This window comes from Dunckerocampus dactyliophorus, chromosome 4, assembly GCF_027744805.1.
Source record: "Dunckerocampus dactyliophorus isolate RoL2022-P2 chromosome 4, RoL_Ddac_1.1, whole genome shotgun sequence".
Taxonomy (NCBI): Eukaryota; Metazoa; Chordata; class Actinopteri; order Syngnathiformes; family Syngnathidae; genus Dunckerocampus; species Dunckerocampus dactyliophorus.
Genome location: NC_072822.1, coordinates 4,638,922 through 4,665,000, shown reverse-complemented (window position 1 = coordinate 4,665,000; position 26,079 = coordinate 4,638,922). Strand labels below are relative to the sequence as shown.

The 26,079-nt window shown below is 42.2% G+C and overlaps 3 protein-coding genes across 4 annotated transcripts in view; 2 read left to right on the top strand and 1 right to left on the bottom strand.

The window, feature by feature from the left end:
• The window catches only part of LOC129179454 (transducin-like enhancer protein 1), a 36,016-nt gene extending 10,768 nt beyond the window's left edge, over positions 1 to 25,248 (top strand). Inside the window, exons 7-20 of one of the 2 annotated variants that reach the window (XM_054772689.1) lie at positions 12,658 to 12,874; positions 13,004 to 13,020; positions 16,257 to 16,370; positions 16,445 to 16,498; positions 16,730 to 16,879; positions 16,970 to 17,108; positions 18,101 to 18,297; positions 20,176 to 20,252; positions 20,380 to 20,629; positions 20,712 to 20,959; positions 22,388 to 22,535; positions 22,627 to 22,777; positions 23,193 to 23,269; positions 23,386 to 25,248. In XM_054772689.1, coding sequence (XP_054628664.1) covers positions 12,658 to 12,874; positions 13,004 to 13,020; positions 16,257 to 16,370; positions 16,445 to 16,498; positions 16,730 to 16,879; positions 16,970 to 17,108; positions 18,101 to 18,297; positions 20,176 to 20,252; positions 20,380 to 20,629; positions 20,712 to 20,959; positions 22,388 to 22,535; positions 22,627 to 22,777; positions 23,193 to 23,269; positions 23,386 to 23,493 — 1,947 coding nt within the window. In that variant the 3' untranslated portion in view covers positions 23,494 to 25,248. Of the gene's footprint in view, positions 1 to 12,657; positions 12,875 to 13,003; positions 13,021 to 16,256; positions 16,371 to 16,444; positions 16,499 to 16,729; positions 16,880 to 16,969; positions 17,109 to 18,097; positions 18,298 to 20,175; positions 20,253 to 20,379; positions 20,630 to 20,711; positions 20,960 to 22,387; positions 22,536 to 22,626; positions 22,778 to 23,192; positions 23,270 to 23,385 lie in introns of both variants that reach the window. The other variant, XM_054772688.1, reaches the window with a different exon arrangement.
• Positions 1,260 to 7,335, top strand: LOC129179455 (uncharacterized). The gene is made up of 2 exons (XM_054772690.1): positions 1,260 to 2,579; positions 3,491 to 7,335. The coding sequence occupies exons 1-2, from the start codon at positions 1,807 to 1,809 to the stop codon at positions 4,239 to 4,241; spliced, it is 1,524 nt and encodes a 507-aa protein (XP_054628665.1). The 5' UTR covers positions 1,260 to 1,806; the 3' UTR covers positions 4,242 to 7,335.
• LOC129179453 (uncharacterized) lies at positions 4,497 to 11,199 on the bottom strand. The gene is made up of 9 exons (XM_054772687.1): positions 10,133 to 11,199; positions 8,750 to 8,962; positions 8,508 to 8,649; positions 7,822 to 8,387; positions 7,393 to 7,715; positions 7,073 to 7,254; positions 6,390 to 6,562; positions 5,504 to 5,718; positions 4,497 to 4,897 (listed from the first exon to the last, which is right to left on the bottom strand). The coding sequence occupies exons 1-9, from the start codon at positions 10,426 to 10,428 to the stop codon at positions 4,644 to 4,646; spliced, it is 2,364 nt and encodes a 787-aa protein (XP_054628662.1). The 5' UTR covers positions 10,429 to 11,199; the 3' UTR covers positions 4,497 to 4,643.
• Positions 25,249 to 26,079: the final 831 nt, after the last annotated feature.

Genomic DNA, 26,079 nt, shown 5'->3' with positions numbered 1-26,079 from the left:
TGTGTGTTATGCTCCTCACTCTCCACATTGCTGCCCTCACTCTCTTTTTAGGATAAAAATTGGCTCTTTACTGTGGCCAACTTGCTAAGTATTACATACAGAAGACCCTTGTTTGGCTTTCCAGTTAGAATCATGGTGACGTGCGTGCGTGTGCGCGCGTGTGCGTGTGCGTGTGTGTGTGTGTGTGTGTGAGAGCGAGATATAGCGTAGGGTGGGGGGTTCTTGAGGTGGATTTGGCAGTTGCTGTTGGAGTCTTAATTGCAGGATTTTAGTGTTTGTAAAAGGGGGGTAAGGGGGGGAATGAGGGTCACTGCGTTGCCCATGGAGCTCCCTTCTTCTCCTGTTCCTCCCGTCTCCCACGCCAGCCTGTCATTCACCCCCGTTTGTGAGTTAAATGAGTGTAATGAAGCGTGCTGCCCCTGCCTTCGCACACACACACACACACACACACACACACAAAGTCACACATAAGTGCATATGCACCGGCTCACGCTAACATCCCATGACAAACCCTGCTTCGCTTGCCTCCGCCAATACTTCCCCTCCATTTGCTCCCATCAGGGGTCCTATTTGTTTTCCTGCGCCAGTGTTTTTGCATCTGTTTGTGCGTGTGTGTGTTTCTGGTAGTCGCTGAAAACAGGCGTAGGAGAGGAAGGGGGGCGGTGTCTATGTGTGCATGCCCTGTTTATCAAAACCCGCTGCATTGGCTGATCAAGTGTGACGTGCGTGCCTGTGTGTTTTTTGACAAGTGTGGGTGTGCGTGAGTATGTGTGTGTGTACAAGCAGGCTAAAATATGAGAGGCCCCTTGAGAGATAATTCATACTTGGTTTCACACGCAATATCATAATCTCACATGTACACCACTATACTCTCACACAAACACTACTATACCCTCTTACATGCATAATCATACTCTCTCACACACAGTATTGTCTGGGCCATAAATCATAATCACTTAAAAACACTATCATACTCTCACACATACACTATCATACTCTCTTAAAAACACTATCATACTCTCACACATACACTATCATACTCTCACACATACACTATCATACTCTCTTAAAAACACTATCATACTCTCACACATACACCATCATACTCTCACACATACACTATCATACTCTCACACATACACTATCATACTCTCTTAAAAACACTATCATACTCTCACACATACACTATCATACTCTCACACATACACTATCATACTCTCACACATACACTATCATACTCTCACACATACACCATCATACTCTCACACATACACTATCACACTCTCACACATACACCATCATACTCTCATAAAAACACTATCATACTCTCTTAAAAACACTATCATACTCTCACACATACACCATCATACTCTCACACATACACTATCATACTCTCACACATACACCATCATACTCTCACACATACACTATCATACTCTCACACATACACCATCATACTCTCACACATACACTATCATACTCTCACACATACACCATCATACTCTCTTAAAAACACAATCATACTCAATGATGACAATGATTGTGTGTTTAAGAAGTTATGATGGTTTATGTGAGAGGGAATTGTACCATGTGTGAAAGAGTATAATTGAACAGGAAGTTAGTTTGATCAAACAGGAAGACAGTTTAAATCCTCATTCCTTGATTGGCTTACAGCCCTAAAAATAAAGCCTGGACCTTCTCAGAGTACTGCTAGCTAAACTGAAGCTACGTGGGAGCATTCAAATCAAGCAGCAGCACTTTCAAGGACAACTTTATAGTTTTTTTAAGAACAGTAGCAAAGTAGTCATGATTTTTCCACTTATTTACCTTCTTTTTCAAGTTCAGTTTTTGTTTGTGGGAGTAAATGGTAATGAGGAGGACATTGCTATTTTTTTCACTAATACCATGAGGTGTGTTCAGACCATTGTAAGGGAAACAGACAGCCTGGGACATGACAGCATGATTTTGGAACGATTATTCTGTGAGCTTAACGGATATGCACGGACAATTTCTTTCTTTCTCTCAATAAGCCAGCAGTTAGAAGGGGGTGACATTCAAGGAAGCTTAGGTGCACTGGAGGCACTCTATGCATGTTTTTGTTCCATCATAAATTCGTATGAAAACTCAAGATCTGTGGAAATGAGACAAAGGGATATGTTTACTTCAAGAGCACCACCAACAATCAGAACTGGTCATCCTGGTCGCCCTCAGTACAATATATTCCATGAACAAATTACCTACTGTTTGTCCCTTGGAATGAGTTGGCAAAGGATAGCTGTATGTTTTGGAATCAGCAGAAGGACATTGTACAGGCACAGACAGCAACTTCAAATTGGGCCACTGACTTACACAGCAATGTCTGATGAGGCCTTGACTGACATTGTTAGTGCAATCCTTCAAACCACCCCAAATGCAGGAGAAAGGTATGTGCTCGGAGGCCTCCGATCACGCAACATTAGAATACAGCGTTGGAGAGTGAGACGTTGCCTGCAACAGCTTGACCCAGTTGGACGGGCCTTCCGCCGCCGCCGTGCAATTCGCCGAAGAATTTACAATGTTCAGACTCCTAATCAATTATGGTGAGTGTTTTGTAATATTACATCAAGTTTGGTTCTTTGAACACACACACTGGTAATATATGTATACAGACATTCTTACTCTTGCAGCCTAAAACAGCACATTACAGTGGATATGGTATTGAAGTCTATGCCACAAAAAACACAATATTAACAATGACTGAATTGCTGGAACCACTGCCATCATTTTTAGGGGAATTTAGCCTGTTTTTCTCATTTAATTTTGCCAAATCAATGTGTTTTAATTGTATGCTAAAACACACAGCTGCAAGCTCACAGCCATCAGGCTGCAAAGCTTCCAACACACCATATGACTTTACATAAAGCATATCTGTGGAATGGAATCATAGAGTTGCAGGGGAAATATGAATTATTAATATATGGGGTAAGGTTACCGTCAAAAGTTTTGTGCGTGTACACATAAAAATCGTGCACGTATTAAAAATGTGTGCATGTTAGTCTATAGTTGTGCATAAATTACAAAAAAAATTGTAAACTCTTGTTTGAGTCAAACCACGCATAGATTATGCATAGATTATGCAGTGTATTAATTATCTGTAAGAATGCAACTCATAGTTACAGCTTTACAAAATTACAAATACGGGTTACAGTTTACGGACGTACACTTTCTTCAACGTGAAATAACTGTCAAAGCTACGTCATGAGGTCACAGGCATTATGTATCAAGTCGAAGATAACATCGATTCGGCTGTAAAAAGCGCCGTCTTTTAACTAATTATTGTCCTAGAAAGGTTGTTTATGAGCGATATCGCTTATAAACTGAGGGAAGACTTTAAAAATTAAAAGTTACTGAGCTGTATGTTCCTACAGAGTGCAGGTAGGTGGGGGTTTGGTGTGGGGTCTATCGCAAGACTGAATACAGTAGTAAATGTTGGCAATTTTTCTCCCCACAGGCACATCGATGGAAACCATAAGCTGGTGAGGTGGAGGTTGGTCTTTCATGGATGTGTTGACGGCTTTAGCCGGACCATCATATACTTGCAGTGCCTCAGTAACAACAGGGCATCAAGCGTACTGGAACTGTTTTGTACTGGTGTACAGAGCTTTGGCCTTCCCTTAAGAGTACGCTGTGACCATGGCATGGAGAACACAGCAGTTGCCCGGTATATGCTGGAGAGAAGGGGTTTAAACAGAGGCAGTGTCATTACTGGACGCAGTGTCCACAATCAGAGGATTGAACGGTTGTGGGCAGAGCTAAACAGAGTTGTCTCATTCCACTTCAGTAACCTCTTCACCTTCATGGAAAATGAGGGCATACTGGATTCTACAGATGAACTCCATCTGTTTTGTCTGCACTACATCTACTTGCCAAGAGTTCAGAGGGCGGCTGCAGAATTCCGAAATCAGTGGAACAATCATGGATTATCTACACAAGGAGGACAAACACCTCTCCAACTGTGGCAGAGAGGGGTTCTTAACAGTGCAATTCAGGACATTTTAGCAGGAAATGATACCTTGGAAATCAATGAAGACACCCTTCTACAGTTAGAGACTGAAAACAATATTGTTGTTCCAGTAAACAACTTTAATGCAAATCAAACAGTTCTGAACAGAATTCACGAGACAGTAGACCCACTGAGTGATGATGGTAACCACGGCATACAATTATTTTTAGGCCTGGTGAATTTTATTAGTGAACAGTAACAAGGACGCTTGAGTACTAGAACACTGTGGATTGTACTCTAACAGATAAATGGTAAATGGCTGCATATAGTACTTTTATGCAAAGTGCTAAGCTAAACAGTTTATCTCACAACAGACTGAATAATGTAACCAACATTTAGCTTTTTTTTGCACCACTGGGCTTGTATACCCTAAAAAAAAAAAATAATAACTTCCCAACCACTCCACTAGAAAAGAATGTGACAGAAAAAAGGTATTCTATACAGCCTGTGAATGCATTGGTTATTGGAAAAAAAAAAGTTTTGGCTCACTACTGAAAATGTGTTTTTTTTTTTTTTTTCAAACTGGAATAGTTACCTGTAATAGCATCAAATGCAAGATTTTTCTGCAAATGGCTAAGCTTGAATGTTCACAGTCCATATATTATTCTCTACCAAAACCCTGTGTGTTACCTAATGCAAAGTCCATACTCTCCCTGAAATCCTCGTATGTGTCAAGCAGCGGCAACTTAAGGCAGTTGATGCAGGTGTTTGCCATTGGCAAACAGCGTCTGGAGCTGACAGGCTGATCATGCAAGAAATCAACTGATGGTTGAGGGGAGAAGCCAACCGGAGGGATGACACTTGCACCCGTTGCAAAGGCTAGGATTTTACCTAGCTTTGAGGATCCCTCTTGCTCTAACACACAGAAAAACAAGCAAGCAAACACCAAAGACAACAATGAGAATTTACAGCAATTATACCAGAAAGTAAATAGTACCATATAGAAAGCTCCAAAAGGAATGTAAGACGAAGAAAAGAGAGAAATGAAAGTGATAGATGAAAAGAACTTAAGGAGAGGAGTGAAAGAAAAAAGAAAAAAGTTACTAGAACTACAAAAATAGCATACAAAATTATTTAAAAGGTATGTAATGGAAAGACAACCAATTCTAGAGGAGACAGATTGCAAAAAGAAAGGAAGCAAAGAGTAAAGATAGAGGAAGGGAAAATGAGTAAAAAACTTAAAAAAAACAAAAAAAAAGGATAAATGGAAAAAAAAAAAAGGAAAGACTGAAAGAGAGACCCAATATGGGAACAAAAGTTGACAACTTGGCCAAATGGTGGCATTAGCAAAGGTTAGGGAAAAACCAAAATCCTTTTGATTCAACCTCTGAGAATAATGAATGTTCATTGCAATTAGTAGTCCATGTATTTTCTCCTAGCCCAGTATACTGTATGTACAATTTGTAAACGTGACAAAAGCATGAGACAGTGCCATATCTAACATATCTAGCAAATAATTACCTTCAACATCCTGCAGGTAGTCCCTCCAAAATGGAACAACACGTTCCTCTGCCCTTCTTTTGTTGCTTCCCACTGCAGACAGCCGGATGTGGAACAGGTGATCCATTAAGTCAGCAGTGAGTGGGGATGGTTCGTGACACATTAAGGGTCTAAAACTGTCTGGGTGCATTCTGATCGCATCCAGAACACCAAGGGTCTTCAGCCCCTCCTTAAATCTACACAAATGAGACACAAGAAGACAAAAATGTCTGTTTCAAATTGTGTTGATAATCATATATTGTTAGGCTAGCAGGGGGAAAGGGATGACTTGCTTCATCAATGCAGAATAAAAGCTAGAAAATCCAAGATGCCAGCACAAGTTAGGATGAAATCTAGGATGGCAAAAAATGTGAAATATGTTTTGTCTTTGACAATCTGAAATTTATCTGTTCAGACTCGCCAAACAATTTCAAATCCAATTTAATCCCAAATGTACAAGCTAGCAATCATTTTTAGAAGAACCAGAAGAAAGACTACACAGAATTTATCGTTGTGGTTAAAATTTTGTTTTTGTATGTGTAATATGTCTCAATTTTGAAAATGTAGTTGTTGTAATGTGTGCAAATAGTTTATTTTACAGGGTACTTTAGAGATGGTAATGAGTTGCTTACTTCATCAATTGTTTGGAACCTGTTTTTTTTTGTTATTCTTACACAACCCATGTAGGCATTTGATAAGGATATACAGTGGCTTTTTAATTAAAAATTAAAAAGAAAAAAAATACAGTACATGTTCAAATGTTTTGTTGTTGTATTTGTGCAGAGGAGAAAATATAGCAGAAAATATCACTATCCATGTAACAAAAATTTCACAAATTTGCTGTTCTGAACAATAGTGTTACACAAACCTTTCAAATGCCCCGCAGACTCTGTGGACCACCTGAAACATGAGAATGTCTTTAACCAGCAGATCTCTGTCCTCAATGCATTTCAGTGGCCTGAGACACCCAGCATTTGCCAGGTAATCTTGCAGTGGTTCAGTGGCGTTTATCAGGTCATCCAAAGACGTACATTCGGACACCTAAAAACACCACACAAAAGAAAAAAGAGAAATAATAAACTAAAGCAAAGGTTGGCATCCAAGGATGCAAAAAGTATGTGTGGTAAATCTGTAGCCTCCTTTTGACAAGTGTTTTGTGGATAGAAAACAACACCACACACTATCTTTGAAAAGTGTTGATTCAACTGTATGATCATTTTGGAGTCTGCAGGTTTTGGTGCTGTTGAACTGGATTGCATTATACTGAGAGGTGTTTTGGTTATTTAGCCTTCCAACACTGAAATGAATGGGGCAGACAAAATAACAAATGTCAGAATAACATAATACAGTTCACTGACAGCCCAAACTACATCCTCCAAAATGATCACAGAGTTGAATCAACACCTCTCTAAAACAGTTTGAACAAAACCTGAACATTAAAACCTTCATGAACGTAGGATTTATTGCAGGACTGTTGGATTAGGCTACATTACTTTTAGCGAGGTAGACCTAATAAATTGGCAACTGAGTGTATGTTTACAATAAATTTACCTTTTTAACCTTCTCATAGCGGTCTGTATCAGCAATGTCTTCCAAGACAGGCTTTACTGAAGAACTGCCACCAACTAGACAAGAATACAGTGTTGGTGCAATGAATCCTGGTGGAGGACCGCCATGGACAAGACTTACGGCAATGGCCTGGCCAGCGATAAAATATTTATCTTCTCTTAAAGCTGAAACAAACATAGCATGGAAGACAAAACAGAGGATAAAATGAATGGTACGCACCCTAGGACAAAACTAGTGCTGGGAAAAAGGGATATTGGGGGGGGGGGGGGGGGGGAATCGATACACTGGAACCAAACATATACCTGAACTGTCCAAAGCCAAGTTCAATTTATCGTCTCTTCCTTCAAACATTGGTGACAGTACCAGGGCTTCCATGAGCAACCGTAAAAATTCTCTCCTAGGGCCACCAAGGTCCACAGCCTCTTCATTCATTCCTAAGTCATCTGAAAACTTGATGCACATCTGGTGCTTGGGATTATAGGACAGTCGTCTGAAGCCCCGCAGAGCACCATCCAGTACTGAAGACCTATTAATGTTGAACCTGCATCTTTTGTTACTGTCAATTAGGGATGCAAGATTGAGGAGCACTTCCTGTGCTGATTTTGCATTTATGTGTTCGGATGCCCTGTTGAAAGAAAACCAGATAATTACAAAGACTTGACTTTTTCTTACCACTGTCTATCTGAAATGACCACACTAATTAAACAGTGTCATATTAACCAGTCACTTACACATGACTCTCAGGACTGGCCATTATTGCCTGGTTTACTTCCTCATCATCAGAAGAAAGGTCTGAGATGGAACCCATGATCGAAAGGTAGGCAGCATAGTTGTCATCACTAGCTGATGGTGTCTGGTTCACTGTGCCAACACTATCTAAGTCAATGACACTGGATGCTTCGTGTGTTGAAGAAGGCTGGTTAGCTCTGGTCATGACATCGCTGGATGTTTGCTGTGTTGCAGAAGGCTGGTTAGCTCTGGTCATGACATCACTGGATGTTTGCTGTGTTGAAGAAGGCTGGTTAGCTCTGGTCATGACATCACTGGATGTTTGCTGTGTTGAAGAAGGCTGGTTAGCTCTGGTCATGACATCGCTGGATGCTTGCTGTGTTGCAGAGAGCTGGTTAGCTCTGGCCCTTCTTGTGAAAGGATAACTAGAGATCTGCTGTATTGATGCAGTTTGGTTTCCCCTGGCCCTTGTGGTCATACAGTCACTGGTCTGACTGGTACTGTGGTCACTAGATGCTGATGTAGCGTCAACCTCCACACAACTGTCCTCCGAATCTGTGCTGTCAGACTTAACAACAAAAAATATGTTTTTAGAAAATGTTGGGTTAAACCCATTGCCAAACCATGAAAACTGTATGGTCCAATTGACATAGGAACACACTGCTTGACATTTTTTTAAATAGCTTACCGGAAATGGAAGATTTGTCGATGGCCTAATGTACACTGCCTTTGATTTGAACACCTTGTGAATCATAAAGCCATTCAGTTCCTGGCCCTCACGCAACTTTGGTGAAACCAGTTTGTTTCCACATGCCATCAAAAGATCAATACTGAATAACAAACAAGAAAAAATAGAATTCAATTTCAAAACCACCCTGTATCAATCAACCCATAAGGTATAACGTGCAATGTCGTAATATTAAAAAATACCTGACATCCTCAGGAATTCTGTCCTTGAATGCTTCTCTTATCTCTGCAATGACTGTCCTGCAGTCCCACATTTTCCTCATCTCAAAGGCACTTAAAATATAGCCCCTTTCATGAAGCCTTCTTTTGGTTTTGTGTTTGCAGACTTCATCCCATGTAGAATCAGGTAGCAGTATGATGTCCTTATTAAAGGTTGGGTGATTTAAGGCAGTAGGCCTAAAAAAGAAAGCATTATCATTATATTTAGTCATTTAGCAAACTTTTTTGTCCAGAGCAACTTACAATCAATGCAAGACAATCAAACATTTAGAGGACAGTAATTAAAAAGAGCCTTGTCTCAATACATATTGCATTACATAACATTTTCAGCTGGCAATGGCAATAACATCCACACTATTAACTTTAGCTAGTTCTTATCTTAATAAATATGTGCACACGTCTTTATTGTCTCTTATTAACTCTTTGCATTGAACATAAATTATAGCTGAGTCACATTTATGTTACATATAGTAGTTATGAAGGCTTTCAGGTTTATCTTTTCTAAAACAGGAAAATCTAAGTACAGGCTTAGTTTCACACATCTGGTGACTAACATAATTACTTTGGTAAGAACTAGATTTTAATAACAGCGTGCTGCGTGTGAAACAAGTTGTTTAGTTTCCTAACTGTCATCAGTGGAGACTCATTCGCTGCTTCAGGGTTAAACTGTCACTAACTTTGGAGTTACCACCGTTACTGTACAAGGTTGCTGCTAAACAAAACTCATGAACTCAACTTGATTCTCGTTTACTTAGAATAGATACTATAGCTCATTTTGAACATTCGCTGTTACATTCAGTCTTAGTGCTAACATGACTGCTCTGAGTGCAACCACACGGAATCGCAAGTGGACAGGTGTCGCGACACCGGAGCGCAGCTGAAATGAGCTGTTCGCCTATTCTGTTAACGCTACTTACGTTATGAAATGGCTCCACACAGCAGACTGACCTGTACTCAAGCCTTGAGTAATATTAACTGTTGTCATTTTAAGATGTAACGTTACGTAAAGTTGTTGGAAAATACCTGACATTAACACTAAGTCAGTTCTGAATGTTGTTTTAGGTTACTTTTCAAATAGCTAATTGCCCAGCCCTAGGTTTACAGGTTAAATTAGTTAGGTAGTATGCGGGTTTAATGTTATTCAGCAGCGTTAATTTTAACGAAACACTACAACGTCTCACTCTTAACATTTTCACTGTCCCTTAACGAATACTGACAAAAGTAACTGCTAGTGTTAATGCTAATGTGTTAGCGTAGAAGCAGTAATATTATTAAGCGGTAGCTTAAATAAAAAAAAAAAAACATCCGCGGCTAAATAAATGATTAAACCTTATTCAATAAACTCACCTCTTCCTTGACTTTGAAGCCCATCCACCGAAATACTGTTGAGTTCGATATCGAGGTTGCATCACTTGGTTCAGGCTAGATCCAGACGAAGTGCTACTGGCACTTCCTGATACACCTGATGAGCTAGCCCTGAAGATCCGCCGCATTTCCTCCTCCACAGTCGCGTTAGAAGAGGCACCTGTGGGTGTCTGTCGCCTTTGATCCAACATTTCTGACATTGTTGTGATAACGGTTGGAGAGTTTAAAATGTTGTTTAAAAGGCCAATGGCTTCACTGAGTTTCTCCCGGTCCGCCATCTTCTTCTATCAGTCATGATTGGGAAGGTGGGCCATGTCCATGAAATCCTGCTTCCTCCAGCTTCGTCAAAGATAGCCAATCAGGCACTGAGAATTCAGGACTGTTTCCGTTTCAATCAAACTCTCTCACACAAACAACTATTCTCATTCACATACCCTACCATTCTGTCTTACATTCACTGACATTTGGATCCTTATACATGATTATTTGCATTCACATGATGGTGTATGTGTAAGAGTATGATAGTGTTTTTAAGAGAGTATGATAGTGTATGTGTGAGAGTATGATAGTGTATGTGTAAGAGTATGATAGTGTTTTTAAGAGAGTATGATGGTTTATGTGTGAGAGTATGATAGTGTTTTTAAGAGAGTATGATGGTGTATGTGTGAGAGTATGATAGTGTTTTTAAGAGAGTATGATGGTGTATGTGTGAGAGTATGATGGTGTATGTGTGAGAGTATGATGGTGTATGTGTGAGAGTATGATAGTGTATGTGTGAGAGTATGATAGTGTTTTTAAGAGAGTATGATGGTGTATGTGTGAGAGTATGATAGTGTTTTTAAGAGAGTATGATAGTGTATGTGTGAGAGTATGATAGTGTTTTTAAGAGAGCATGATGGTGTATGTGTGAGAGTATGATAGTGTATGTGTGAGAGTATGATAGTGTTTTTAAGAGAGTATAGTGGTGTACATGTGAGATTATGATATTGCGTGTGAAACCAAGTATGAATTATCTCTCAAGGGGCCTCTCATACTAAAAGGCTATTTAGTTGTTTTGCCTTCACCCATCAGGACTGAGAATGGAAGAGCGGTGCAGAGGAGGAGGGATGTGTGTGTGTGTGTGTGTGTGTGTGTGTGGGGGGGGGGGGTTAGTCAATTAGGTGAGATAAAAGTCGGTTTGACCTTCAGCACTCCTTCCACCCCTGCCGAGCCACCTCCTGTGTCCCCCCCCAAACCCTCTTTATAACCTTCCTCCTCCTTCCCCTCGCTCCCTCCCTCCCCGCAGCGAATCAGTGCGCTTGGATTCTGGCGGCTACTGTCTGAGGAGGCAATAATGATGTTTTGGAACACAAAGGAATTTCACGCTCAGACGAGCACCTGATTTGCTGTGAAAGAGAGAGCGGGGCTGCCAGCCAAACTCTTCTCCCCCCCCCACTGACCCTCCTCTCTTCTCCCTCACAAGAACTGACAGTGTGGGCAGCAGCTGGGCCCCCCCCTCCCTTCACCACCACCACTACCACTTTTTTCCTCCTCCATCATTCCTTCCCTCCTCCCTCCTTGCTCCCACCACATCCTCCGGCTTTGAGACTCTGATCCCAGCTGTCAGTATTGTTCAGTGTTTGACCCTTGAGGGATGATGAGGGGGTGCAGTGTGGGGGGGGGGGGGGGATGTGTACACCTTCTTGTAGACTGCAGCAGCTTGTTGGCTTGTTGAGATGCTGTAAGACCAGACACACAAGAAACTCTCCCATCTGTTCAGAGCCATAAATGTCTGTTGATTAAGTTACACAGTCGTATTGATTAATTTATTTTTGTTACCTATCGGTGTCTTTGTTTCCTGCAATGAAACCTGAGATGTTATGGCGTACTCACACTGGGCCATTTGTACCGTGCAGGACTTGGGCGCTCTTTCCTAGTGAGCGCTGGCCTGCCCTCACACTGACCAGTCATGCTTGGGGCCGTTTGCTTGTTTCATCACTTCTACTCTACTGTATTTCTGCAATTTCTCTGACTTTGTTTATTTCTTAGTTTTTACAATATTTGGAGTCGTTAGGATTATTGTGTATGGTGCCAGCTGTCATTAATTGCAAGAGGAGTGATGGCATTATTTAAATGTCTTTACTATGCACACGAATGTAATTGTGGATGAGGATTTACTGTTGGATTATTTTTAGTCATATTTCTATAATGAAAAGTGTGGGTTCTCATAAAGAACTTCAAGGAGCGATCACATGACATCATTCAATGACTTGGTTACGTTGTGCATGAATGTGAGTATGAATGGGATAGTGCCGTGCCCTGCCCCACCTCTTCCAGTGGTGCCAAAGGTGTCTTGCTTGGGCGTGGATTAGTGCGCTCACCTTAGCCAAACGTACCAGACTTTAGGTGTGAATCACAGTGTAGTTGGCCAAGTACGAGTATAACTTTTGTGTCAATCATGCAGACCTTTTCCTGCCTGTTGAATAATCAGTCCTCTCTCTTCTTATCTCTGTGTCTCTGATAAGCAGCAGCACCTATCACACAATCATGGCGGAGCCCCCGTGCCCCTCACACCTCACCCGGCCGGCCTGCACCCCTCTCAGCTAGGTGGTTCGGCCGGTCTCCTGGCACTCTCCGGAGCGCTCGGCGCTATGCCTCCCCATCTGGCAGGGAAAGACGGCGCTGATAAAAAGCCTCACCTGTCTGGCCCAGACTCGCACCCCGGAGGACCTGATCACCTGAGAGGTAAACTCAAATAATGGAAGTATGGCAAAATATTAGTGTTCTTTCATTGTACTTATTATTATTATTATTATTAATATTATTATTATGCTGTCTCTCTCTCTCTCTCTTTACTCTGTCACCTCACAACAGAACGGGAGCCTGGCACAGTAAGTACCTTTGCTTACATTTCCTCATGTTGATTTAGCACAGCTACATACATACCATGTCTTCCTTTCTTTTTGAGGATATTTATTTAATATGATCACTCAATAACAGATTATGATAATTTCATGGTATTGGTTTAATTTATTTCCAACGTGCGTAACAACGTTATGATGAAGTACATCACGTTTGCATTTGCACAACTCAGCATGTCTGAAAAAAGGAGTCGGAAGAAGGAACGTTTATTTAATCCTACCTTATCGAACACAGTAAATCCTCAAATTCTTAAAGTAAAAGTCTGGTACACTCTGCTGTTTAGTAATTAATAGATATATAGATATGCACATTATTGATGAGCATAATAATTGATCTAATTGATGGTTTTACCTTAAAATATTGAGGCAAAATGGAGTGCACTGCTCGCCTGCAGCCAGCAGAGGCGCTGTTGATTCAGTCTCGATTAGTTTACTGCAGTGGTGTGCAATTATTATATTAATAGAATCTTTTTTCACACCCCAATTTTGAAATAACTGTTGAGAACCTGTAATATTTATTTTGTTATTTGTACAAAACCCAGTATGAGTTGCTGGCACCAGCATCGTTCAGCCCCCCCGCCTGACACCTCACTGCCTCCACCCCGCTGTTTAAGAAGCACAGGTTCACTATTTAAGAACGGAACATGACGTGAAGTCGCGCTACATCCACGCATACTTTTACTCTTCCATACATCGACAGTCTAGAATATAAGATGAAAACATGCAAGTAAGAACGTTCTTGCATTGTGGAAGTGCACCTGTAGCTACCGCAGGTTTTGACTCAATTGTCCACCTCTGAGCTCCTGGCCCCACTTTCTCCACAGCGATCAATGAAGCTCGTCTCACCATGTCGTTTGAGCGCCTCGTAATTGTTTTAATCGTCCGTTCGCACCTAAATGGCCTCTGTGGTTGAGTGTGACAGTCAAACTGTGTGTGTGTGTGTGTGTGTGTGCACGTGTGTGAGCGTTTATGTGTTCTCTTGGGGCAACGCTTTGGTAGCCTGCTTAGTTCTGCTCTGGAGCTGCTCTGAACTCCTTTCTCTGCCAAATGAGCCTTTTAGCACGCTCACACACACACACATACACACACACACACACACACAGAGACACACACTCCTCCAAGCCCAGGCTAGCCTGCATTGTTGTGCATATTTAACACCTCAGTGAGCAGATTATCCCCCCTGCCCCCACGCCCTCCTCCCTCCCCACTGCCCCTGATCCCGCGCTTAAAGACTCTCATTGTGTTTAATATCACCACCACTGAGAAGGGAGGGCTTTATAGGGGAGTGGAGGGGTGAAGGTGCAGCAGTCATATGACACTAAAAGCGTGTGTATGTGTGTGTGTGCGTGTGCGTGTGTGTGTGTGTGTGTGTGTGTGTGTGTGTGCGTGTGTGTGTGAGAGAGAGAGAGAGGGTGTGGGGGTTTGCTTGTGTTTTGCGGGTCAGCGCTTCGGAGCTCAGCCCACTAAAAACCTTTCTATAAAGGTGGAGGAGGGATTGGTAGTGGGGTGAGGAAGGGCCCCTTTTGGTAGAATGCCGATTTTCCGCCCCTGTCACCCCCCGATCCACCCCACCCCCCGTCTCTTGTCACCCTTTCTTCTCCTCCACATACCCTTCCTCCATTTTCTCTGTCCTCTAATCTCCCTAGCGTTTTTTCTCACCCCCCCCCCTTCCTCCTTCATTTACCCTTCCCCCCCTCCCTGTCAGCGCTCCCCACCATGCTGCTTGATGTGTGCACGCGCATGTGTGTTTGTGTATGCTGGATGCACATTTCATTGACAAGCTGTGACTATAATGGACTCAACATGAAGCTTTAATCCATTAACAATTGGATCCGTTGGTCAGGAGGCAAAGAGGGGCTGCGGTGGGGGGTGCTTAGTGTGTGCTTTTGGGACACACAAGCGTTATGCAAGCAATACACACATAGGCTTTCACAGTCAATTACACATACACACACACACACACACACACACACACACACACACACACCTCGCACACAGCAGCTCGTCACAGCCAGGAGAGGCAGTGCGGATAGATTTTAAGAGCCACTTAATATAATCATCAACTTTAGAGGTGTGTTGGTGTGTGCGCCTCTCAGCTCTTAACCTACTTGCTAAAAAGTTCTTGCTCTGTTTTTCTGACCCGCTCCACACACACGCCATCATAGCCGCTGTCATTTGAAGTAAAGTGTCGTCTAGGTCAACTTGTTCCCGCCACAAATGAGCAGGAAATTGCATGAAATGTTTAGCACTGTATTTCCTCAAACAGTGGCCGTGCCCCAATTAGTCGGGTTAGGCACCCACTTAAGACAAATAAACGCCTTCCTTAAGTATATGCCTCCATTAACCCCAGTTGTACCAACACAGAGTTGAGGGTGAAAGTCAACCTGTGATTTTTGCGGTTTCTCGAGGAGGCTGTATGAAAGGGAATAGCAGGTAGCCTGAATAGGGGTGTAAAGTTTAACACACAAGACTCACTTGCTCTTGCTTTGTTGTGTTGAAAGAAATAGTCACTGCCCAATGTGTATTTTTATATGTCCATTCAATGTAATTGTCTGTTTTCAATGTCTCGTTTCTGGATGTTCTGTATGAAAGCCACAGGCAAATAAAAGCCGGCTCTACTGTTAAGTCTCTTATTCACCAGTCAGCACGAACCAGCTTATTTGAACTCTGTTTGCTAACCAAAACAGCATCACTTGCGGCTGAATTATGGTCCTGCGGCTGGTTCCGCCCCTCCAAACCCTCCGGCAGAGCTTGACATGCACCTCCAAAAAATTCTAACCTGGCCTCAACGGCGATGCGGGCAATAGAGCTGTGATTGGTCGGCTTTTCTTTGTACATCATTACAGATTTTTCCCTCTTGCGGAAGCCCTACAAAGTCCGCCTTAACAAAAGAAATGGAGCAAGCGTCTGAGCGTTACAGTATGTAATACTGTAGCATCATGATAGAGTCTTACGCTCTTTTTTTTTTCCTTTCATTGCCAACCCTAAAGCCAACAGTAGTGCAGTTCCAACACAGTATGCAGCTCAGCTCGCACACACTCACGACGACAACACATATCCACCAATAACATTTACTGCGTGGCGCATTCACGAACATCAGAATTCACTACATCGGTGTTGCAACACCAACACGTCGTTACAATACGTAGCATGTCTTGCTCCGTACGCAACCGTCTTACCTCGGTCCTGTCTCCTCCACTGTCCAGAGTAACTCCTTGCTGCCCGAAAGTCTTCGGAACTCGGACAAGCGGCGGAATGGACCCGACTTTTCGAATGACAACAAGAAGCGCAAAGTGGACGACAAGGACTCGAGCCACTATGTAAGAGAGGCTGTCTGTTTGTGCAACATGCAGCACAGTGGGGAATGCTGCTAATTGGTTGTTTATCTTTGCAGGATAGTGATGGGGAGAAAAGTGATGACAATTTAGTGGTGGATGTCTCAAATGAGGTCAGTATGCTTGCACTAACGGTGGTGATATTTGTGGTTCTTTTAATCTTTGTCAGATAAATGTAGAACTTAATTATAAGCATCACCGTAGCCTGTGGAGGGATGGTCCCTGTTTGAATGACATTCATTATGGCTCACAAGGGAATCTTCTTTGAATGCTAACAGGTTTATTACAGGAATTCAGCTCTCTCCTAATTAAGTATATGGATGGTTATCTGGTCTCTTGGGCAGGAACAAGCCTCCCCTCGCGGCACACCCCTCCCCTCCCCGAGAGAGAATGGCCTGGATAAAGCACGCCTCCTCAAGAAGGACCCCTGCAGTCCTGCTTCGACTGCCTCATCTGCTAGCTCCTCCTCACTCAAATCCAAAGAGATGGCAATGGTTCGATCTAGATTCCTTTTCAGCTTTTTATTTTTTTTTTGGTGATTAGTTGTGTATGTTTTTAATATTTATCTTTTGTCGTATTGGCAGCGGGACAAAGCAGGGACCCCCGGGCTCAAGTCAAGCACGCCCACGCCAAGAGGCGATTCCACTCCTGGTCCAAGCTCCACACCTGGTGTCCGGCCGAGCCTATCAAAACCTCCGTCCATGGAGATCCCTCATCCACCTAGTATGTCTCATACTCAGTTAATACTGTATCCGGCCACATACAGAATTGCATTAATAATGACTGTAAGAGGCAGGTTATATGTTTGCGTGTTGCACGGGTATAGAGGGGCGTGGTCACATGGACACAGGTGGGTGTGCGTGCTTACGTACACGGATGCCATAAATGCCACGCACTTGCTTGTGCCGGGAGGAAGGAGGAGAGAGAAAAGGCTGGGATGCCGTAATTTTATACAGAGAAGAAAAACAAGAGGCAGGCCGAAAATGGCCCCCGGTACGCACTTTGGTCACCTATTTCCTGTATTTTTTCAAATGGTGGCTCTTACTTTTTACCACATCACACACCACGTGCACAGCAGAGATGGCATCTGTAAAGCGGAAGTTTAGGGTGGAGTTTAAAGAGTTTAAAGTGTATGGAGAGTGTATAGTATAGTAGTACTTTATTAATCCCACAGCAGGGAAATTCATCTGTTACAGCAGCAAGCAAGATACACAAGTAAAGAATGCATAGTGACATAGTGAATACAAAATGGTTCAGGTGTTGTAGAGCCTGATAGCAGTCGGTATGAAGGACCTGCGGAACCTCTCCTTCTTACACCGTGGGTGTAACAGTCTGGAGTGGAGTGGAGCATTCCAGAGAAAATCATGCTGAACCTGAATTTTAGTTTTAAAAATCATTTGTACAAAAAAAGGCCTCTCTCCTAATAGACGCCTTACCCATAATAGACACACTTAGTGGACCAGCTAGAGTGCACGCTCATTAATATTAGTGAGGAAAATGCTACCTAATTGCTTCATGCTGAAGGTTAAGGGATTCAATCACCACCTTAGTAATGAATATTTATTGCGCTGTACCTCCCCCGCTGATTCAATTTAGAGTGACTCAGTTGTGTCACATTACTGTACAAGGGCATCTGGCCCCCAAAATAGCTGCGGCTTTTAATTTCACAGTTCTGATATCAAACTATCAACACTCTGTCTCCTCCTCGGCAGCAGGTCTGAGGACGCCCCTGGCGGTACCCGGTCCATACCCAGGCGCATTTAGTATGTTGCCCCACGCGGCGGGGATGAATGGCGAGCTCGCCGGAGCAGCCAGCGCTGCTGCCTATGCTGCTGGACTACACAACATTTCCCCGCAGATGAGCGCTGCTGCTGCTGCGGCTGCGGTTGCCGCCTACGGCCGGTCACCAATGGTGAGTAAAACACAACCACTTTGACTTGTAGTAATAATAATAATAACAGTAGTAGTAGTAATGATACCTCAACAATAGGTACACCTGCACAATCAAAATTACAATGGCTACCAAAAAATATTTGCTTTTGTAGTAGTCGTTTATTTTTGCAGTTGTCTCGGCCAAAACCCTCTTCCATGGAGGTTCCACTTAGATCAATGGTTCTCAACTGGTGGGTCGTGGATCCATTCTGGGTGGGCCGCAGACAGCAAGTCAAATAATACATTGAAATATGTAATATATAACAATGTCTGACTTATTTTAAAGTAAAATGGAGCAATATTTTGGTCATCTTCCTCCTTGGTATATGATCATTGCACTGTTAGAAGTGAAATATCAGATTTTGATTTTGTCTATAGATACATACATACATACATACATACATACTGTACATACATACTGTACTTTATTGAGTTCCAAGAGAAATTTGCATTTCCAGCAGCTTTGACTATGCATTAAACGTATGCATGCAGTTCTTCCTCATTTCCTTGACAAAGTGCTTATTAACATTTCAAAAGATGACAGGCGATTTGAAAAGAACAAATGCATTTGCTTAGTTTGACTTAAATAAAAATATACAAAATATAAAGACATGAAGGCATAAATAAATAAATATGAAATAAAAAATGACTTAAATAAAAATGTCAAAAATAATAAAAGATCAATAAATGTAACTTAAATAAAAGTGTAAAAATAAATGATGATAAACATTACTTAAATAAGTGTAAAAAAATAATAAAAATATAAATAACTTATAAATAAATAATAATGAATATATAATTAATAATAATAATAAATACTAACAATAAAATGACTTCAGTAAAGGCATAAAAATAATAAAAATGAATAATTACTAAAATAAAGGCGTGAATGATAATACAAATAAAGAAAAATGGCTTAAATAAAAGTGAAAAAAATATATTAAAATAACTTCAATAAAAGTGGGTATTGACTTAATGACCACTAGAAAATGTGGGTCCCAGGTTGAGATCATTTGAGAACCCCTGATGTAGATGTCACTAAGGCGGACAATGTTCCTCATTGTCCGCCCCTTCTCTAATAGATGCCTTGCCTCAATTCATTCCTGGGTTCATTGTCTACTGTAATAAATGCCACCTCTCAAATAGACACTGCTAAAAAACAGGTGATGACTACTAAATGAATTGTCTGACATGACACCATGTGTTGGTACATGCTGTTACCCTCTGTAAAGCTGACATTTACGGTGGCTCACTTGCCTTAACATTAGGTTTACCTCCACAATCTATTGAGGCCCGGTAATAATAAAAAAAAACTGGCCTGCATCATAATGATAGTGGGGTTGTAAGATATACAGTATGAATGTTGTGCAAATTGTGCAGCTGTACCCAAACTTGTGACGGGTGTGTGTAAATTGATTGCACAGCTTCACGTCTCGGTGCTATTTAAGAGTATTTATCCAGTGAGGAGGAGGCGGCGGGGCTGCAGTGCATTATTGAATGAGCTCATCACTCATGACTGTATTTACATAGTGTTCATTACACTGTTTAAATAGGTTCAGTCAAGTGGCGGTTGAGTCTGAGCAACAGTTTGCAGATACTCCGCTTTGTATACTCAGCGGCTGTTTGTGTGTCAGGTTGGGGAGGGGGTGGGACTGTCAGCTTAGCCCCTGTGTGTTTACCAACTCTTACACTTGTCATTCTTTTTCAGATTATGTGTTCTTTCCTGGCCTTGTTTGCTTTGCGTGGTTCGCGTTCATGAGCGTTAATGCACAAGCGTTGTCTTGCTTTTCTACTACCTGGTGGTGTACTGCATGTGTGTTTGCACTATGCTCATAATGTGTCTCTCTTTCTCGTCAAGGTTGGCTTTGATCCTCACCCTCACATGCGAGTTCCTGGAATGCCTCCCAGTCTGACAGGAATCCCTGGTGGCAAGCCGTAAGTGTGTTTGCACCAACTTGCTTGTTTGATTAGCATTGACATATGAGATCATTAAAAGCAACCCTGCTTCAAAGAATCATAAATAATAATCAGCTCTCTACCGCTTTTTCGACATTTTCCCTAGTGCCTATTCCTTCCACGTGGCAGCTGACGGACAAATGCAGCCGGTGCCCTTTCCTCCAGATGCGCTGGTAGGGCCCGGGATCCCTCGCCACGCCCGCCAGATCAACACGCTCAACCACGGGGAGGTGGTCTGCGCCGTCACCATCAGTAACCCCACGAGGCACGTCTACACTGGTGGGAAGGGCTGTGTCAAGGTGTGGGACATCAGTCACCCCGGCAACAAGAGCCCCGTGTCGCAGCTCGACTGCTTGGTGAGTGAAGTTGTCGTTGTGCCCGATGTCAACAGAAATTAATATCCCTAGTTAGATTGAATGATTTAAATCTACGCCGTAGAACCGAGACAATTACATCCGCTCCTGTCGCCTCCTCCCCGACGGTCGAACGCTGATTGTGGGCGGCGAGGCCAGCACTCTGTCCATCTGGGACCTGGCCACGCCCACCCCCAGGATTAAGGCCGAGCTGACATCATCAGCGCCGGCGTGCTACGCTCTGGCCATCAGCCCCGACTCCAAAGTCTGCTTCTCATGCTGCAGTGATGGAAACATCGCAGTGTGGGATTTACACAACCAGACACTGGTTAGGTAAGGCCACGCCCGCACCAGTATCTCCATTTTCATATGTCAAATACAGTTATTTTATTTATTGCTTCATCACGCACAGTATAAAATTATACTATTACTACAGTATATTACTATTATTATGCTATTATTACTGTGTGAAAGTCTTAGTCTACCAATAGAATTGTTGTTTTAACAATACTATAATGACCATATATTGCTATTGCTCCATCTAGTGAAAACACAGCTTCCATAAGTATTTATCGTAAATTCCGGTGTATAAGTCGCTGCTTTTTTCTTAAACTTTGAAACCTGTGGCTTATACAACGGTGCGGCTAATTTATGGCTAAGTTCTAATCGCGTGACATCTCCTTTACTTCAGAACTACTACAAATTGATTAAATACAATGCCGCTTGTGAGTCAGTGAGGAAACGGTAGTTCTTTCTTTGGCCAATCACAAGCTATCAATGCACTCACGATGACCTTGCCAAGCCATTGGAAATTGCATGAGGTCATTATATATAACAGTATAACAATATAACTGTCAGACTCACAGTGTCATCTTACAAAGAACACTAAACTCATCACACAGCAACTTAACACTCAAAAAGTATACCTGAGAAATACACAAACATGTAGCAATACAAGTTTAAAATGAAAAAAAAACAACTCTTTAAAAGTTTTCCCATAATGCATTGCGTTGAGCAGCGCATTCACTGGTGCCTTCCAGGGCGCTGCAATGACGTTAGTTTCCCTCTGGGATCCTCTGGACAGAGACAGCATTGCAGCTCCATCCATCCATCCATCCATCCATTATCTGTGCCGCTTGTCCTCCTGCTTTGCTCAGATGAAATGCATTATGGGAAAACTTTAAAATAGTTTGTATATTTCATAGGTATACCGTTTGAGTGTAAGTTGTTGTGTGATGAGTTTAGTGTTCTTTGTAAGAGGACACCGTGAGTCAGACTGTTATATTGAGAAATGACCTCCTGCAATTTCCAGTGGGTTGACAAGCTCATCGTGAGTTTTTCATAGCTCATGATTGACTCGTGTCAAAGAGCTGCCTGGTCCTCACAGACTCGTGCGCACCACAATATGCCATTTTATGACGTGGACATGTGCGGCTTATATATGTACTAATCTGTTTTTTCCTCTAAATTTAGAGAAAAAAAAACAGATTTCTTTTTATTACCTGTCTGTTGATTGGCTGGGAGAAATCACATGGTACTACTCCCTATTATGAAATGTATGGAGTCCATTTTGACTTGCTGTTGTTACCAAATATGGTTACTTCCCACACGCGCACATGCGCTACTATTTACTGTTTACCATGTCAAAATGTCATTAAGACAAAAAAACAACTTGTGTAGACCCAAGACTTTTGCATACAGTTTCCTCTGTGTTGATCTAACTCCACGTGTGTGCGCTTGTGTACATGTGTTCGCCTGTAGGCAGTTCCAGGGCCACACAGACGGAGCCAGCTGTATTGACATTTCTAACGATGGCACCAAGCTGTGGACCGGAGGCCTGGATAACACCGTGCGGTCCTGGGATCTGAGGGAGGGACGTCAGCTGCAGCAGCACGACTTCACCTCACAGGTGTGTGCGCGCGCTTGCACTTGCGTCAACCGACTGACTTGCGTGTCTCTCAAAAACCGGAAGTAATGTCAACTCTCCCTCTGTTCTCCAGATCTTCTCTTTGGGCTACTGTCCGACAGGAGAATGGTTGGCTGTTGGCATGGAGAGCAGCAATGTGGAGGTCCTTCACGTCACCAAGCCGGACAAATACCAGCTGCATCTTCATGAGAGCTGCGTGCTCTCGCTGCAGTTTGCTTACTGCGGTAAGCAGCTGGTTGCTCCTCCTTTGTTATACTCTTCTAGCTGCTTTATTTCATGACAGATACGATTTCGTTATTTTATTTATCAAAACACCAACACTAGATGGGAGTGTAAAGGTGACTGTAGGGGTGTTATGTCATGTCTAGAGGACTCCAATAATGTTAAAAAATGTATTTAGAAGGTCATAAACAGCTTTTCTAAGCCGTAACTACGAAAACATTCGATTTATAAATAAGAAATCCGACTTTGTGGAAATGAGTGGAAATTCAGCCCCTTTCTCGGGTTCCACTGTACTCCATAAGCAATAGGAGGATGTCCAGTGCCATACATTGTGGTCGTCTACTCCCATGCATTTCTAGTTACTGCTGACTATGTTCCAAGTGCCTAAAGTAGACTTTATATGTATATATTTTGCAGGTAAATGGTTTGTGAGCACCGGGAAGGATAACTTACTAAATGCATGGAGAACTCCTTATGGTGCCAGCATATTCCAGGTTGGTAGAGAATTACTGTATTGCTGGTAAAGCAATGTCATACAGTGCAAAGAGCCAGCTAATGCGTGAAAGTATGAAAGTAAAACTTGTCTTTCTGCCCCTCCCCTACTTCACAGTCTAAAGAATCCTCCTCGGTCCTCAGCTGTGACATATCCGTGGATGACAAATACATTGTCACTGGTTCCGGGGACAAGAAGGCCACTGTCTACGAGGTCATCTACTAATGTGGAGTGAAGGCAATTACTTCTCCTCTTCCACGAATGATAAAAAATGTCTTTGTTTTTTGTTTTGTTTATGCGGAACTTGAAATCACAGACAAAAGTCACCTTCTATGTGGCGTCGTCTGGTCTTTGTTCTGTCAGTTTGGAATGAAAGTGGAGGCGGGCGGATATTACTGGAAGCAGTTAAAGTGCTGCCGAGGACCGTGCCGGGATCAGTTACGCTGCATTTATGGTTGTTGTTATTATAGCGGGAGCAGCTCTTGCATCGTAAACACTGAAGCTCCGGTCGGTGAAAATGTAGACAAGCGACAGGAGATACAAAAGGTGCACGGAAGCCAAGGAGAATCTGGGACAAGAACATCAAGGGAACGCTCCCTCCTTTGGAGTTTGAACTGGAGACGACCACAGTGTGATGTCCCACTGAAATGCCTCTGCTGTCTTTTTTTTCTGTTTTTTTTTCCCACCACCCACACTAACTACTTCAAGATCGATCGATTCCTGTGTTTTTGTTGACTGGGTTCCCCAGAGGCACAACATGTTTTTGCAACTGAAAGCATCGGATGACCACACCAGGAAACTTTATTTATAAAGAATGTCTCCCTAATTAGGCTTTCGATCACCTTTCCTTGATCAGATATTGCAAAAATGATTTGATTTGAAAAGATAAATATAATAACAAGATGGGAAAATCTCTCCCTCTGTGAGCGTTCTGAACTCCTGTTGCCACATTGTCGTGGATGTGTAGCTCCGCTTCCGTTCTTCTTCAAGACAGCAAATGAGTCCAGACTGAATCAACAGTGCCTCTGCTGGCTACAGCCAAGTATTGCACTTCATTCTGCCTCCATTGCTTCATTCATCAACAATCCATCAGTGATGAAGCCATCCCGACTGCTAATTCTCCTATGATCGAGGTTGAATTCATGTTTTCATTTGCTTAATCCGTACATTTCCTAACACAAATGACCTTTAAACAAAAACTAAACTAACAATAAGCGCCATTCCAAAATACTGTAGTTGAATCAACAACTATATTGTACGTTCCTGTCACTTTAAGACAACATGCTACGTGAGGGTCCCCGAGAATTTTTTATTTTTTTTTCCCACAAATAATCCCAGGAATACTTCTGCATTCCGTTCACAATTCCTCGTATTCTTCAGCAAACAAAATGCACTGTTGTCTGTCCATGAATGACTTGCATCAGTGTTTGTTGTGTTCCATCTTGATAATTCCTGCCCTTTTTTTTAATCTTATTTTTGTCCGTTGAATGTTTGTAAAAATGTATATATGTCTTTTTCTTTTTTTTTTTTCTTACAGTACATTCTCTAGAAAGAGCTTTTTTTTGTACATCTTTTACATGGAAAACAAAATGTGGACCAACAGAAGCTAAAATGGTCTTAATAACAGCTAATCTGAAAGTTTAGATAATAATAAATGGTGTTTTTTATATATAATTGTGTCTTTTGCTTTTGTGATTTCACCATTTGGACCAAACTAAATACTGTAGTTATTTTTCCCTGCAGGGCGGGGGTTCTCAACAAGTATCACTACAAAACTACATGGCTTTCCAAGTCCCACCATTTGTTAACACTTTCACTTTCATATACAGTGGTGTGGAAAAGTGTTTGCCCCCTTCCTGATTCTTTTTTTTTTCACGTTTGTCACACTTAAATGTTTCAGATCATCTATCAAATGTAAATTTTAGTCAGTGACAACACAACTGAACACAAAATGCAGTTTTTAAATGAAACTTTTTATTATTAAGGGAGGAAAAAAAATCCAATGCTGCATGTCCCTGTGTGAAAAAGTGATTGGCCCCTAAAGCTAATAAGTGGTTGGGGCCCCCCTTAGCAGCGACAACTGCAATCAAGCGTTTGTGATAACTTGCAATGAGTATCTTACAGTATAACGCTGTGGAGGAATCTTTGCAGGATTGTTGTCATTCAGCCACATTGGAGGGTTTTCCAGTATGAAGCGCCTTTTTAAGGTCATGCCACAGCATCTCAATAGGATTCAGGTCAGGACTTGGACTAGGCCACTCCAAAGTCTTCATTTTGTTTTTCTTCAGCCATTCAAAGGTGGACTTGCTGGTGTGTTTTGGATCATTGTCCTCCTGCAGAACCCAAGTTGGTTTCAGCTTGAGGTCACCAACAGATGGCTGGACATTCTCCTTCAGGATGTTTTGGTAGACACCAGAATTGATGGTTCCATTTATCACAGCAAGTCTTACAGGTCCTGAAGCAGCAAACCAGTCCCAGACCATCACGCTACCACCACCATATTTTACTGTTGGTATGATGTTCTTTTAGATATAACGGCACACACACCTTCCAAAAGGTTCAAATTTTGTCTTGTCAGACCACAGAGTATTTTCCCAAAGGTCTTGGGGATCATTAAAGTGTTTTCTGGCAAAATAGAGACGAGCCTTAATGTTGTTTTTGTTCAGCGGTGGTTTTGGTCTTGGAACTCTGCCATGCAGGCCGTTTTTGCCCTAGTGTCTAGTTGTGCCGGAGTGGGGAAGAAGGACAAAGTAAGAAGCCAAAAACCTGCACACGGAATGGGAGGAGAACTATGTCATGTGGGACATGCCA